The sequence below is a fragment of the Pan paniscus genome, chromosome 9 (assembly GCF_029289425.2).
Source record: "Pan paniscus chromosome 9, NHGRI_mPanPan1-v2.0_pri, whole genome shotgun sequence".
Classification (NCBI taxonomy): Eukaryota; Metazoa; Chordata; class Mammalia; order Primates; family Hominidae; genus Pan; species Pan paniscus.
Window position 1 is genome coordinate 59,249,695 of NC_073258.2, and position 16,857 is coordinate 59,266,551.

The 16,857-nt window shown below is 38.5% G+C and overlaps 2 protein-coding genes across 2 annotated transcripts in view; one reads left to right on the plus strand and one right to left on the minus strand.

Moving 5' to 3' along the window:
- LOC100985167 (olfactory receptor 9Q1) overlaps nt 1-16,857 on the plus strand; it is a 153,402-nt gene that overhangs the window by 70,755 nt on the left and 65,790 nt on the right. The window lies entirely within an intron of this gene.
- Nucleotides 9,423-10,124, minus strand: LOC100969242 (olfactory receptor 9I1-like). Its single transcript, XM_008952015.4, has one exon. It carries the CDS (start codon nt 10,122-10,124, stop codon nt 9,423-9,425), a length of 702 nt encoding a protein of 233 aa, XP_008950263.4.

Consider the following 16,857-nt stretch of genomic DNA (forward strand, 5'->3'; position numbering starts at 1 on the left):
CCCTGGCTTTCTTATGCTTAGTGTTTGTGTGGCATATAATTTTCCGTTCTTTTATTTTCAACCCATTTGTGTCCTTTTCCTTGAACTGTGTCCCTTGCAAGTAGCATATAGGTGGATCTTATTTTTAATAGTATGGCAGTCTTTGTCTTTTGGTTGATCGGCTTCATCCATTTACATCTAATGAAATTACTGATGTGACCCAGTTTAAGTTTTTTATCTGGGAATTTCCTTTCTATTTGTCACATTTTCTCTTTGTTTTCTTGTTTCTCTTTTCCTTTCTTTTGAATCAATCATGTTTTTTCCTTACTATTTTGTTTTAGCTTGTCTTTTGGCTTTTTAGCCATACTTGTTTGAATCATTTTTTAAAATAGCTGTGCTTAAGTTACAACATACATCCTTTTGGTGACTATCAACTACTCCCAAATTTAGTTACTTAAAATGACATACACTTATTGACTCGTAATATTTTGTAAATCACATTAGATGGGGTGCCTTAGTTTCTGTTCCACATAGTGTAGGCTGGTTACAAAGCTAGGTGGGCTGGGTTGGCTGGCTCTCCCACGCCAGGTAGTCTCTCATCCTTAAGAATGCTAACCCTTGGAGCAGCACTTCAAGAGAGTGAGAGCAGAAGCTGTAAGTCTTCTTGAGACCTTGGCTCAGAACTCATACAACATCACTTTGCCACATTTGTTGTAGACTCTAACTCTCAATGGAAGGATCTCTAGACCGCATATGGCTTTTTTTTGTTCATCCCATAGTGGCTGCTCTAAAAATGGCAACACATACCCTTAATTTATTATAGATTGCCTTGAGTTAATTTTATACCATTTCATGTTCAATGTAAAAACTTGCAATGGTATAATTCCGTTTACTTTTTTCCTTTGTCCTTTGTGCTATAATTGTCATATATGTTGCTTTTGTATGTGTTATAAACTTTATCATAAATTGTTATTTTAATTAGACAGTCAGTAGTTCCTTAAAAATTTGAAAAAGCAGTATTTTATGTTACACATGTTTATGCTTTATGGTGTTTTTCCCCTTCCTATAGATAAAAGTGTTCATTTGCCACTATTTCTTTTATATTTATATTTATTTTCTGTATGTTTATATTTATATTTAATATTTCTTATAGTTTGTGTCTACTGAAAACTATTTCTTTCAGCTTCAATTTATCTGAAGATGTCTATTTAGAATTCATTATTGAATTATATTTTTACAGAGTATAGAATTCTAGGTGGTCATCAATGGATGAATGGATGAAGAAAACATGGCATATATACACAATGGAATTTTATATGGCTGTTCATCCATATAAAAGAATGAAATTTTTTCATTTGCAGCAGCATGGATGGAACTGGAGAACGTTGTGTCAAGTGAAATAAGCCAGGCACAGAAAGATAACTATCACATTTTCTCATTCATATGTGGGAGCTAAAAAATTGATATCATGGAGGTAGTGAGTTGAATGGTGGTGGTTATCAGAACCTGAGAAGTGTAGTGGAGTTGGAAGGAAAAGATGGGTTGGTTAATGGGTACAAAAATACAGTTAGATAGAATAATTAACTCCTAGTTTTTGATAACACAATAGAATGACTATACATATATTTATATTTTTATAAATAAATAAACATATATATAGTATTTATATATGAGAAAGAGTCTTGTTCTGTTCCCTAAGAAATCTTTATACTGTTTTCGATAGAGGTTGAACTAATTTACATTTTCACCAGCAGTGTGTAAGCATTCCTTTTTTGCCACATCCATGCCAACATTTATTGTTTTTTGACTTTTTAATAATGGCTATTCTGGCTCTGGTAAGGTGGTATCTCATTGTGGTTTTAATTTGCATTTGTCTAATGATTAGTGATAAACATTGTTTCATATGTTTGTTGGCTATTTGTATATCTTCTTTTGAGAAATGTCTATTCATGTCATTTGCTCACTTTTTGATGAGATTATTTACTTTTACTTCTTACTGATTTGAGTTCCGTGTAGATTCTAGTTATTAGTCCTTTGTTGGATACATAGTTTGTAAATATTTTCTCCCATTCTGTGGGTTGTCTGTTTACTCTGATGATTATTTCTTTTGCTGTACAGAGCGTTTTAGTTTAATTAGGTCCCATTTATCTATTCTTGTTTTGGTTGCATTTGGTTTTGGGGTCTTAGTCATAAATTCTTTGCCTAGGTCAATGTCCAGAACAGGTTTCCTAAGTTATCTTCCAAAATTTTTTTTTCTTTTGTAACAGAGTTTCATTCTTGTTGCCCAGGCTGGAGTGCAATGGCACAATCTCAGCTCACTGCAACCTCCGCCTCCCAGGTTCAAGAGATTCTCCTGCCTCAGCCTCCCGAGTAGCTGGGATTACAGGTGTGTACCACCACACCTGGCTAATTTTGTATTTTTAGTACAGACGGGGTTTCTTCATGTTGGTGAGGCTGGTCTCAAACTCCCCACCTCAGGTGATCCACCCCCCTTCGCTTCCCAAAGTTCTGGGATTACAGATGTGAGCCACCACGCCTGGCCATCTTCCAGAATTTTTACAGTTTTGGATCTTAGATTTAAGTCTTTGATCCATAGACTATAGTTAGGTCTTTTGTTTTTTTTCTTCTGATTTGGCTAGTGTATACTTTTTAATTAGATAATTTAATTCATTTACATTCAAGCTTACTGTTGGTAAGTGAGGACTTCTGTCATTTTGTCAATTGCTTTCTGGTTGTTTTGTAGTTGTTTTGTATACCCTTTTTAACTTTTTTCCTCTCATTATTTATCTTTGCAGTTTAGTGTTTTTCTGTATTGATAAGGTTTGATTCCTTTCTCTTTCTGCTCTTTCTGTGAGTTTTATACTTTCATGTGTTTTCATGATGGTAGTCATTGTCCTTTCACTTCCAGATGTAGGACTCCTTAAGTATCTCTTGTAAGGCCAGCCTGGTGTTGATGAATTTCCTCAGTCTTTCCTTTCTTGAAAATATTTTCTTTCTCTATCATTTCTGAAGCAAAGCTTTTCTGGGTATAGTATTCTTGGGTGGCAGGTTTTTTTTTTCTTTCAGCATTTTGAGTATATCATTTCATTTTCTCTTGGCCTGCAAGGTTTCTTCTGAGAAGTCTTCTGTTAGTGGAACGGGGATTCCCTTATATGTGACTTGACATATTCTCTTCCTGTTTTTAGAATTCTCTTTGACTTTTTAAAGTTTCACTAAAATGTGCTCCAGAGAGGATCGGTTGGGTTGAATTTATTTAGGGACTTTTAAGCTTCCTGGATCTGGATGTTCATATCTCTCTCAAGACTTTGGAAATTTTCAGCTATTATTTCATTAAATAAGTTTTCTGCACTTTTCCCCATCTCTTCTTCTTTAGCATCCATAGCATGTATATTTGTTCACTTAGCGGTGGCCCATAAGCCCTGTGAGTTTTCTTCACAAGTTCATAAATTCTTTCTTCTGCTTGATCTAATCTGTTGTTGAAGCTCTCACTTGTTTATTTGATTTGATTTCATTCACTGAATTCTTTGCATCTATATTAGTCCATTCTCACGTTGCTATAACGGCATACCTGAGACTGGATAATTTATAAGGGAAAGAGGTTTAATTGACTCACAGTTCCACAGGGCTGGGGAGGCCTCAGGAAACTTGTAATCATGGCAGAAAGGGAAGAAAACTCGTCCTGCTTCACATGGCGGCAGCAAGGAGAAGTGCAGAGTGAAGAGGAGGAAGCCCCTTATAAAACTATCTGATCTCATGATAATTCACTCACCATCATGAGAATAGTATGGAGGTAACCGCCCCTGTGATTCAATTATTTCCTACTGGGTCCCTCCCACAACATGCGGTGATTATGGGAATTACAAGTTCAAGATGAGATTTGGGTGGGGATATAGGCAAATCATATCAGTATCCAATATTTCTTTTTCATTGTTTTTTATGACATCTATCTCTTTGTTAAATTTTTCACTCAGATCATGAATTATTTTCCTGATTTTGTTGAATTATATATTTATATTTTCTTGTATCTCACTGAATTTCACAGATTAATATTTTGTTTTTTTGACATTTCATAAATTTCATTTTTTGAGATCTGCTAAGGGAAAATTATTGTGTTCCTTTAGAAGTGTCATGTTTTTTTGTTTTTTACTTTTTAATGTTTCTCATGCTGCTACATTATCAGTGCATCTGGTGGAATAGTCACCTCTTTCAATTTACTGGAGTAGCTTTCATAAGGAAAGAATTATTACCATAGATGGGACCTAGGATGTCAATTGGGCAGAGTGCATTGGCTTTGATTCTGGGTAAGCACAGTAGTGTGTTTTAGCAGCTTCTTCAGCTAAAATCCATATTAGTAGTGTTTGTGAGTGTCTCAGTGGGTTAGACTTTGGGAATTTGTAGTAGCAGAGGTGTGGCTTTGCTGGGGGTGGGCTCACTGGACTGGTTCTCAGACCAAGGGTGTGCATGGGCATGCACTGCATCAGTAGCATGGATACTTTTGGAGTAGTCATTTTGTACAAAATATTCTTTTCTACCAGGCCAGATTTCATTCAAACATGCATTGGCATCTAAGCCAAACTCAATTAATCAGAATCCTTCTCTGGGAATATTATTAGTGAAATACAATGTAGCCTAAAACACTTTACTATCTGAAGCCAAAAATATGAAAAAATATATACTGAGTAAAACTAAAATATATGAAGCTTGTATTTTGTACAAGGCCATGACCTGCCATATGAACTGAAGGAGTGGAGAAGAAAGAAAAGAAAGAAGCCCATGGATAAAGAGGAAGAAGGATAAGAGAGAGAGAAAGGCCAATTCTCAGTTGGATGGTAGTTTTTTTTTTTTTTTTTTAATGTAAAACATTCCCAGAACAGAAGTCTTTATTCCCTACCCCTAAAATTGCTTTTTCCCAAATCTTCTCCAGTACCAGCTGAGGTATCCAAAAATAAGTGTATTTTGCCTATACAAAATAAGCTTTTGTACAGGCAAAACATAATAATTTCCCCAAATATGGGAGGAGTGATTTGTAGGAAATAAAATGAACAATAAAAAAGTAATCTGATTATTCATGATTTTTTGGAATGTTAATAATTGTAACCGCAGATAATCTCTAGGAGAGTCAGTATTGCTTAGCCAATGCAACACTTTTCTTTTATCTTTGATGGGCTCCTTTTAGTGAGGCAGGACTATGTGACTAGTTTTAACCAATGCACTGAAGCAGTAAATGTTCATGTGTGAATTTGTAGTTTTTTATCCTCTGCTCTGGTGATTGAGGAGATTGCATGTTCCAGACAGTATAGCTATTAAAATGGTGGGGCTTCTTTAATCCTGGGTGCCTGAATGGCTACATGAAGCAGAGCCCCCTGTCAATTTGCCTGAGTCAAGCATTGTGAACAATAAATAACATATTTTTTTGGAGTCGATTGTTGCTGCAGAAAACCTAACCAATTCGGACTAATCCAAACTTACAAATTAATTTTCATCATCTTTAATTTTTATAACAATTCTTTCAAGTAGGAAATATTATTCTTTTTTGATTTGAGGAAACTGATGTTCTGAGAAGGTAGATTTTTTTTTTGTAGTTTACAGAGTTATTAAATAGCAGAGAGGATACAAGTCCAGTTTTATTATAAGTTCTATGCATTTCTGCATCTACACCCCTGGTTAACCAGATATTATCTTTAAGAAATTGTGTAGAGAAGGTAAGATAGACACTAATAATACTTTGTTACTCAACCATTTGAGTTGCCATGACATGCAAATGAAATGACGACAATGCTCTGTAAGATTTATTCTGAAGCAGCAATTAATTTATACTTTTATTGAGGTATAATTGATATACCAAAAACTGTACATATTTAATATATAAAATGTGATGAATTTGGTCATATGCTTACATATAAAACCATGACCAAAATCAAAATAACAAAAATATTCGCCACCTTCAAAAGTTTCCTTTTGTCCCTTTTCCTTTTTTTGTGGGAAGAACAATTACATGAGATCTACCCTCTTCATAAACTTTTAAGTTTACAAAACTTTATTGTTAACTATAGGCTCTAGGTTGTGCAGTAGATCTCTGGGACTTATTCATCTTTTTTAAGTGTAACTTCATATCCATTTTCCCTTCCCTTCATGCCTTGGCAACCACCATTGTATTTTCTGCTTCTATAAGATTAAATATTTTAGATCCCTCATAAAAGTGGAATTATACAGTATTTTCTGTCTGTGACTTATTTGACTAAGCATATGTCTTCCAGGTTCATCATCTTGTAGCAAATGGTAAAATTTCCAGTTTAAGGCTGACTAATATTCTGTTTTTTGTCTATACCACATTTGGTTTACCCATTCTGTTGATGGATGCTTGGATTGTTTCCATATCTAGGCTATTGTGAGTAATGATGCAACGAATGTGGGAGTGCAGATCTTTCTTCGAGATCCTAATTTAAACTCTTTTGGATATATGTCCAGGAGTGGGACTGCTGGATCATTTGATAATTCTATTTTTAATTTTTTGAGGAAACTCTCTACTGTTTCCCATAGTGGCTGTACCATTTAACATCCCCACAAACATGTTCCACCCCCTTGGACACTGGAACACATCCAAGGGTTCCAATTTTTGTACTTTCTCACCAACATTTGCTATCTTTTTTTTTTTTTAATAATGGTCTTCAAAATAGGTGTGAAGTGGTATCTCATTGTAGTTTTGATTTGCATTTCCCTTATGATTTAGTGATGCTGAGCACCTTTTAATATACCTGTTGGCTGTTTGTAGGTCTTCTTTGTAGAGATATATATTCAGTTCCTTTGTCCATTTTTTAATTGTATTATTTATTTTATTACAATTGAGTTGCCGGAGTTCCATATATATTTTAGCAATTAACTTCTTATTAAACAGATGGCTTGCAAATATTTTTTCCCATTCTTTGGGTAGCTTTTTCACTCTGATGATTGTTTCCTTTGCTGTGCTGAAGATATTTGGTTTGATGTAGTTCCACTCATCAATTTTGGATTTTTTTGTTTGTGTTTTTGGTGTCATTATCTATGAAATTATTGGGAAGACCAATGTCATGAAGCTTTTCTCCTATTTTGTTTAGGAGTTTTACAGTTTCAGGTCTTACATTTAAGTTTTTAATCTGTTTAGAGTTAATTTTTGTGTGTGCATAACATAGGGTCCAGTGTCATTCTTTTGCATAGTGACATGCAGTTTTCTTAACACCAGTTATCGAAGAGACTGTCTTTTCCCTCATTGTGTATTCTTGGCACCTTTGTCAAAGATCAGTTGACCATATATGTGTGAGTTTATTTCTGGGCTGCCTATTCTGTTCCATTGATGTATATGTCTATTTTTATGTCAGTACAATACTGTTTGAATTACTATATTTTGAAATCAGGAAATGTGATGCCTCTGGCTTATTCTTCTTTATCAAGATTGCCTTAGCTGTTCTAGGTATTTTATTGTTCCATATACAATTTCTATTTCTCTAAGAAATGCCATTGGGATTTTGATGGGAGTGGCACTAAATTTGTAGATTGCTTTGGATAAAATGAATATTTTAGTAATATTAAGTTTTCCAATTAATGAATGTGGGATATCTTTCTTTCTTTTTAAATTATACTTTAAGTTCTAGGGTACATGCGCAGAACGTGCAGGTTTGTTATATATGTATACATGTGCCATGTTGGTTTGCTGCACCCATTAACTCGTCATTTACATTAGGTATTTCTCCTAATGCTATCCCTTCCCCATACCCCCACCCAATGACAGGCTCTGGGGTGTGATGTTCCCCACATTGTGTCCAAGTGTTCTTATTGTTCAATTCCCAGTATGAGTGAGAACATGCGGTGTTTGGTTTTCTGTCCTTGTGATAGTTTGCTCAGAATGATGGTTTCCAGCTTCATCCATGTACCTACAAAGGACATGAACTCATCCTTTTTTATGGCTGCATAGTATTCCATGGTGTATATGTGCCACATTTTCTTAATCCAGTCTATCATTGATGGACATTTGGGTAGGTTCCAAGTCTTTGCTATTGTGAATAGTGCCGCAATAAACTTACGTGTGCATGTGTCTTTATGGTAGCATGATTTGTAATCCTTTGGGTATATACCTAGCAATGGGATCGCTGGGTCAGTTGGTATTTCTGGTTCTAGATCCTTGAGGAATCACCCCACTGTCTTCCATAATGGTTGAACTAGTTTACACTCGAATGTGGGATGTCTTTCTATTTATTTGTCTCTTCTTTAATTTCTTTCATAAATGTATAGTAGTTTTCAGTGTACCAGAAGCAGCAATATAGAAGAGAGTATTAAATGAAGCATTATGACCCTGTCCTCAGGAGTTCACCATCTGATGTGGACAATAATTACTTCTATAATCATAGAGGCTATTTTTACCTGAGAAAGTAGTATCAATTGAGACTACTTGCTACAGGTCTATCATTGTTGACTTTGCAGACCCTGGGAACAAGCCTGAGAGCAGTAATTGTCATGAGGCAGGCACTGTGTTTAGGAGGAGAAAAAAAGAAATTGGAGATTCAGAATCTAGAGAACTGTCACTTAAGAAGAAGATATTATAGTCCTGCAGATATTAGAAACCATTTAGGAAGACATTAGAGGAAGAGTAGCCAAAAGAAAGCACCCTTTCCCTATCTATTCTAATTTTTTCTGATTAGAAATTTCACTGGGTTCATAGGTTCTTTTCATTCACTTTATAGTGAGTTGGTAGGTTATCCATACCACAAAAAACCCTTATTCTCCAATTAGTACAATTTATAGCTATAATTTTCTACAAAGAGTAAAGTCAGTGTCAATGAGCACAGTAACAGAAGAATAAGTAAGGGCAACTAAGAAACCCAAGCATGGCTGAGTTGGGGAGTGGGAGGTTGGATATGGTAATCAGTTTGCTTATGACTATGCTACTTTTTATCTCTGTGATGCCAGAGAGTAGCCCTAGAATCCAGAAAGTTTGGGAGGGCTAAGGAGAGAGCGGGGAAGACAAATGGAGGTAGAGGAAGTCATCCAAACCAACATCATGAACCTTGCATTTTCCTCTACAGGACAGGTAGTTCCTGCCCACTTACAGGCATTGAAGAAAACTACCTACTGTACATTGTTGAGGGAAATCACCATCTGGTGATGATGCCCACCAGAATATGAAGACCTGGAGAAAAGATGGGTCATGATGAAGGACCCTCATCAAAAGCTACATTCGTTGGAAATTGGAATTTACCAATGAGTTTTCCAAATGCAGCTTTTACATCTTTGTTCCTCAGACTGTAGATCAAGGGGTTCAACATAGGGATGATTACAGTGTAAAAGACAGACACTATCTTGTCTTCCTCTGAGGATTTGTCGGAGTTACTTCTCTGGTACATGAAGGCAAGTGTCCCAAAGAAGAGGACAACAGTGGTGAGATGGGAGGTGCAGGTGGAGAAGGTCTTGGCTTACCCACCTGCCAACTTCACCCTCAAAATGGCTCTGATAATGAGCATGTAGGAGATCAGGATAACCATGACATTGGCTAGGAACATGCATTTTGCACAAAGGAGAATGACAATCTCAGTTTGTGTCATGCTACTGCAGGCGAGCTTCAGCAGGGGTGAGAGGTCACAGAAGAAGAAGTTGATCTGACTGTCACAACAGAAGGAGAGGGTGAAGGTGCACATGGTATGCAAAATGGCCCCTGACACCCCACAGATGAAGGCACTGGCCAAAAAGACCCTGCAGGTACCTGGAGTCATGGTCATGTTATAGTGCAGTGGATTGCTAATGGCAACAAAGCGGTCATAGGCCATCACTGACAGCAGGTAACACTCTGTGCCTGCACAGATGGTGAAGAAAGAGAACTGCACAGCACGGCAGCCATAGGAGATAACTATCTTGTCTGTGGCCAGTGTGGCCAGAATCTGAGGGGTGATTACTGAGGCACAGCAGGCATCCAGGAAAGCAAGGTGGCTCAGGAAGAAGTACATGGGGGTGTGGAGTTGGGCATCCACTTGGATTAGAATGATCATCCCCCCATTCCCCAGAAAAGTGACAAGATAGAAGCTGAGAAACACTAGGAAGAGTGGAACTGCCAGTTCAGGGTGATCTGTGAAGACTACAAGAATGAACTCTGTCACAGTGCTGAGATTTCTTTTGGCCATAGGCTCAATATAGCTGGTTCACCTGAAGAAGATAATGAAATTGAGATTCCAGAACTAAAGGTCTTTGCTTTCTTCAGCGTCAGATGTTAAGTAAATGTCCCAGCCTCTGCTCAGAGAGAAAAAAAGTATTTACCATCTGGAGTCCACAACTGGCAGTTACTATGGAGAGCTTTTATCTCTTTCTGCATACCACCTGAAATTGGACCTTGGTGCAGTTTTTCTTCAAATTCACTTGCTTATTGTCTGGGATGTTTTCTTTAAGACCAGAGAATGTTAGACCATCAAGACTGGAAGGGACCAATATGGGGTCCCTCTGTGCTAGAATAATCTCCCCAAATTGTTATCTAGCTCAGGTGTGCATGAGGGCTGCCTCTATGTGGCTTCTTAGGCTGTGGCTGCATGACTCCAGGCAGGGCCATTCATACAGATGTCATGTGAATTGTGCCTCCAGGGTTGTCAGTGGCAGAGCTCTTTATGTGATGGAGGCTTTCTGTCCACTCTGCCTTTGGAAAATCTACTTGTTGAGCAAGCTAGATTGCTCTTTCTATACCTCCTACACATTAGTATTATGCTTGGCTCTGTGTGTTGGGTAAAACCAACTCTCTTCTAAGACAAATAGTGGTAATGCCCACTTTTATATAGTTTCTTCTTCTCCAAGTCAAACATTCCCAGTTATCCCAACAATTCCTTGTGAGTACTTTCGTAATCTATTTTTGCTCTCCTATGAACTACGTCATCACCTGCCTTGAGTTTCTTGAGGGACCATGAAAGACAGTGATTCTGTGAAACCATTAGGTTTATGGAGCCTTTATTCTGTGTTAGACATTTCCACATTAATTTACTGATTCCTCCCAATAATCCTGGAATAGCTCTTATGAGTTTCACTCTTGAAATGAATTATCTGAGGTTCAGGAAGTTAAGGTGACTTGTCAAAGAATAAATTGCAAGTGCTGAAGCCAAGATTTGAACCATTGTGTCATAACAGCAAGACATTTCTTGTTTTGCTATCCTACACTGGTCCTTCTTGACAGTACGCCTTCTACTTTAATTGTTACCTCTGTACTCTAGAGGTAGTTCATGGAAAGGGTTCATAGTGTTTGGTAAAATCAGTTTTCTATAGAAATCAGGCTGATTCTTCCCTTTCTGGTAGTGGAAGTTCCTTTGTCAGCTACTGATTGTTCTGGACTGTGATCTCCAGGATGAAGTCCCTGGAGAGTGGGTGGAGTCTCCTCCATCAGCAATTGCAAGACTCACTGGGAGGCTGGCTGGATTCAGGTTTAGGGACTTGTTTGTGAAATATGGGGTCCTACCAGTCACAGAACTTCCACAGAATCCTTCAGGGCTGCCTGCTGATTTTGAGCCTAGGGATTTCATGGCTCATGAGGCAAACCCAAAGTTCTGGTATTCCAGACTTGGAAAGAATACCAGATTCACCAAATTCCTAATAATTAACAACTCCACTAATGTGTGGAAATTGATGCATATAAAATCTGCTGATTAGTGTTAGCATGGGCAAGGACAACCCTGGTTTCACCTATTGCTCCCATCTCCTTTAGCCTAATGGAGGTGGGTCTAATGGAAACTGAGAATGGAAGGGAGTCCTAGAGTACTGAATTTAAGGAGATGCTCAGGACCTTAAGAGCAGGAGTTTATGCATCTTTACTCCAGAGCACTGCTTTTACTGTGATTATTCTGTGCTTCAACTGTCTGCTCCTTTCTAATCCTCTGTCAAAGGAGTTTCCTATTGTTTTAAAACCTTCTCTGCTTTCTCATGAATTTGACTTATACATTGCTGTGGCTCATCACCTCATGGAGGTCCATCGCCTTTAGTTCTGTTGAAATAGAAAAATTATTTCAGGGTTTCTTAATTCAAATCTCTTCAAAAGAGATTTTGATTTATCCAGCTGCTTTTTTGGAGTGGCCAGTACATAAATTAGAACGTTGAAGGTATGTAGCCATCCTACACATTAACTCTCTACTGTGTTCAAAGGGACCATATATGACACAAAACATGGCTCATGCCTTCAGCCTGGGTTGCAGTTGGGGCTGACACAATGGCATCTCTTCTGGACTTGTCCTTATTGTGACCATGACTCATTTTGGAACTTTCTAGTATAGACTTCTTGAATTCTCACTCCAATCTACTATCCTATTCTATGACTTAATAACTCTTCTTGAGGTAGCATTTTACATGATTATTTAGCCAGAGTCCTTTTTGGGGGGGTGGGCATGGAAATTTTGAGGTATGTAATCTATGCTTCAGGACATGCTTGACTAGATGGTCTTCCAGGACTGTTTCTGCTGTGTCTGTCTCTGAATCATAAGATTATAAATATGGGCCAGGTGTGGTGGCTCATGCCTGTAATCCCAGCACTTTTGGAGGCAGAGGCAGGTGGATCACCTGAGGTCAGGAGTTTGAGACCAGCCTGGCCACCATGGTGAAACTCCGTCTCTACTAAAAACACACACAAAAAATTAGCCAGGTGTGGTGGCCTGTGCTTGTAATCCCAATTACTTGGGAGGCTGAGGCAGGAGAATTTCTTGAACCCGGGAGGTGGAGGTTGCAGTGAGCTGAGGCCACACCACTGCCCTCTAGCCTAGGTGACAGAGTGAGACTTCGTCTCAAAAAAAAAAAAAAAAAAGATTAAAAATATGTTTCTTTGAGGCGCTTAGAAGATTAAGTGATTCAATATGGGAACTAAATAAACCACAGATTCAGATTTCTAAATAATCATATGCTTTACAAACTGATAGCTATGTCTCACTACCTATTAGGATTTATGTTGTTATGATTGGCCAACCACAGTACCTTTTTTTCCTAGAAGGGCCATACCTTTTAGTCCAGCCCTGGACATGTCCCGTTGGACTTGCATAACTTTGTTTATGCAGCCTGAGAATAGATGCTGTCATACTCTCTCTGATTGACCTCTTTTGCCTAGAGGGATGCATTCATCTGTCAGCTTTCTCCTGGAGAGTGGTAGCTACAACTTGCAATGTCTCAACCATGAATGTCAATGATTTTCTCAATGGGAAAACCTACACAATAAGAACATTCCTGGAAACCCCAAGCTTATCCGTTAGTTTCTGTGCCCATATATGTCTGATGCCCTACATCTGGATGTGGCATTATGTCAGGCAAGCATCTGAGTGACTTGTTTTTCCAGTGTTTGGGGATCACTCATTGTGCACATGGCTGTCAGAGTGGGCTCAGCAAATCCTGACACACTGGTAGTGGTGGCTCACTATGCTCCTCTCAACACTTGTTGAAAATACCCACGATCACCCTCAGAGACCCAGGACTTATGGACACACAGAACCCTAGAGTTGGAAAGGACCTTGGTGATGTGGTTCTGTGGTTTTCTAGCTATGTTCCTCAGCCTCAGCTCTGGAAGAGCTGTCTCAAGGAGACACAGCAGTGGGATGTGAAGGGAAGGCTCAGCAGGTGGGTGCTGCCATTTCAGCCTCAGAATTCTTATAAACAATGAGGTGCTTCATTTCATTTTGCTTAGAAGCAGGGCTCTACTGTTAAAGAAAATTTTAATGCACCTGGTCTACTATATTTTCTTCATTTTGCAAAAGAGAACAATGAAGTCCAGAGAAGTGACTTTCACCCAGTAAGTCAGAAAACATTCCCTCCCAAATCAATCTTGATGGGACCTCAACACTAGTGTCCCATTTGGTGCCTCAGGAAAGGCAACAGATTCATGAAAGTACAAACCAGAACTAACAAGTCCAGGATGGGACCATGGGGGTGGGAGGACTGCTGCAGGACAGCCAGTATACTCAGAGGCTAGGAGACACTTCCCAACTCATTACCCCCCTCATTGTACTCTCTCTTCCTGTAACAACCATTTCCACATTATCTTCTCAAAAGGTTCTTGTTGCAAATAGCTTTCTTACAAATATCACCAGTGGGGACAACCTACTCAGAGCTGGCTAGCTCATTCGCAGTTCATGCTTTGAGCAGTTGGTGATGGTGTTGTATAGGGGGGTAATAATATAACTCTATGCCAACTATTGTCCCCTGCACTTGACATATTTGTTCCTGATTATAGCCTCTGCAAAGTGTGCCTTTCTGTGCCTGTTTTATGGAAGACAGAACTGAAGGCTGGGGAAGATAAATAACTTATCTAAAAGGTCACACAGATAATGTTTAAATTATGTTCAAAAATTGGAAAGCACATTGAATAGTCTCTGGAATGTATTTTATTTCCAAGCATAATATAATTATAGAATTTACATTACCTCATAGGGAAAGAGCTGGTCCTTGTGCTCCTGTGAGGAGCTTCTGTGAAGCACTGTTAATATTTCTTCTGTTTCTGAGCAGGTCCAAGGAGAATGAGTTTGCTGCTGTGAGAATCTGAAACCCACAAAAAATGCAATCACCAAATCTTCTTCTGGCCAATTTTATGCATATGCTAGAAACCCACCTTTGAACACACCCCAGCAGGTAGCAGGGCCAACAGTACGCCTAGTTTTACACAGCATTGCTGGGTAAAATTCAGAGCCTTGGACCTCATAGGTCCTCCAGGTGCCCAGCTGTTTTGCCTTCTTTCCCAAACAACCCAATTAAGACCATCTTGTTTCTGAATCACTGAGTTTTCTGATCCAATTTTATCCTTGGGTGGTTTTATCATTTTGTCTACATCACCTAAGATGATGCTTATGTACGAAATTGACAATGATAAATGAAAGGGAGACTCTCTCCTTTTCTCTGCAAGTCACTGTGATGATTTACCTGCCCTTAGTGGGGGTTGTGTGAGCCCAGTCTTGCCTGCAAACCATAAATTAATGAGTATGACAGGGCTTCCAACTTCTGGGAGAAGCCTGTTACCTTCAGTTAGAGCTGACTGCAGGGATATTAAATCCTCCTTTCTCTTCATCTAGGTAGGCAAACATTGGGTCTGGGGATGAAAAGGCTCAGGAGGGTAGGTGGCAGACCCTGAATGATATACTTTCCCATGCTTCTCTGTTGCTCTTTGGGGAATGAGCACTGTCACCTTCATGCCACTTCCTTCAGAGTTAGAAAGAAATGAGATGATCCAGATCTATTAGATTGGTGCAAAATTAATTGTGGTTTAATACTTTGACACATTACAGATGAGGAAGCAGACCCAGAGGGGTTGTGTTGTATGTCTTGCTTGAGGTCACACAGCTTCTCCAATGCCAGCTAGAGGTTGTGTGGGATGGTCAGAGTGGTGGTGAAGGCAGTCAGGAGGAGGAAACTGGGACTTCCGGCTGCAATGGGTTTGAGCAGGTTGGTCTCATCTATTAGCCTGGATTCTAGGAAGCCTGGCTGAACTCCTCATAGGCTTGCCTGTCCACATGGCTTACCTGTCCATACTATTCTGTGCAGAGCCTTAAGCACCAGGCATTCTTCAGTTTAATCACCTGCCTTCTAAATATTCCCTGGGATAAGCGTTCAGTTGTACAGGATATTTAACTTTGACATAAAGAAAAGCTGCTTTGAGAATTGAAACTTGAAAATAGCTAAGAGAGTAGTTTTAAATATTCTCACCACAAAAATATTTATCGTAATTAACAATAACATATGTATTGATATACGTATGCACTGTAGAACTGCTAAATCAAGCTAATTTACTTGCAATAACAAAAATGTTATTTATTGTGAGACTTTGGGTAAATAATTTAATTTCTCAGATCTAAAGCAAATAAAGCAATTCCTAATTCAAGAGGATATTGTACAAATTAAATAAAATGAATAAGATGTAGCCAAGCACTCATCTGGTATATGCATGTTATTAATAATTAGCTGGATTTAGTAGTTCTACAGTGCATACATATATCAAAGCATGATGTTGTACACCACAGGTGCGTACAGTTTTTGTCAATTAAAAATAAAGAAAAGGAAGGCTGCTTTAATGGTGGAAAATCAGTCAAAACAACAGAGCAGGGAAAAGCCATAACTGAGGAGGAGTCTCCTAACTTCCCTTGAATCCCACTATGTTGTTGCCAAGGAAAGAGGGGTGTATGCCACTGTCTGACATGGGCGTCGAACCCATGACTCAGGCTTCCATGCTAGTTTAGGGGTGCAATGGGGGTCTGCATATCTGTTTGTATTTTTAAATGAAATATAATACATATACAAAGAAGTACCTTAAAATGAATACAGTTTAATAAAAATCTTTAAAAACAAATACTCAGGCAATTGCTATCAGACAAAGATAAATAGAATGCTTCCTCTCTCCAGAAGTTCCTATGAAGTTCTCCCCTTTCACAACTCCCCTTGCTCCTATATCTTGGTTGTGGTTATAACCATTTACTTGTGTGATTTAAAGCTTTGTCATATGTGTATATATCCCTATATTGTGACTTTGTTTAGCCTATTTTAAAAATTATATTGTTTCCAATTACTTTCTTTAATAAGATGAATGTTTCCTTCTCACATAAAAGAAGCCCGAGGATAGGCAGCCCAGGGCCCATAGGGTGGATTACAAATGTCATCAGGGACTTAGGCTTCTCTTTTTCCCTGCTCTGCTGTTTTCTATGCATTGCTTTCATCTTTAAGGTCAACTTATGGTCCACAATAGCTGCCAGGGCTCCAGCCATCACATTCATTCCCCAGGCCAGAAGAAAGAAAAACCGAAGGAAAGTGTTTTGAGTTTTGTGCTATTACAACAATGCTTCATGAACATTCTGTACCCATATCCTAGTGTGCATGGGCAAGAGTTTCTCCAGTGTGTATAGCTAGGCCACTGGAATATCTGGGTCA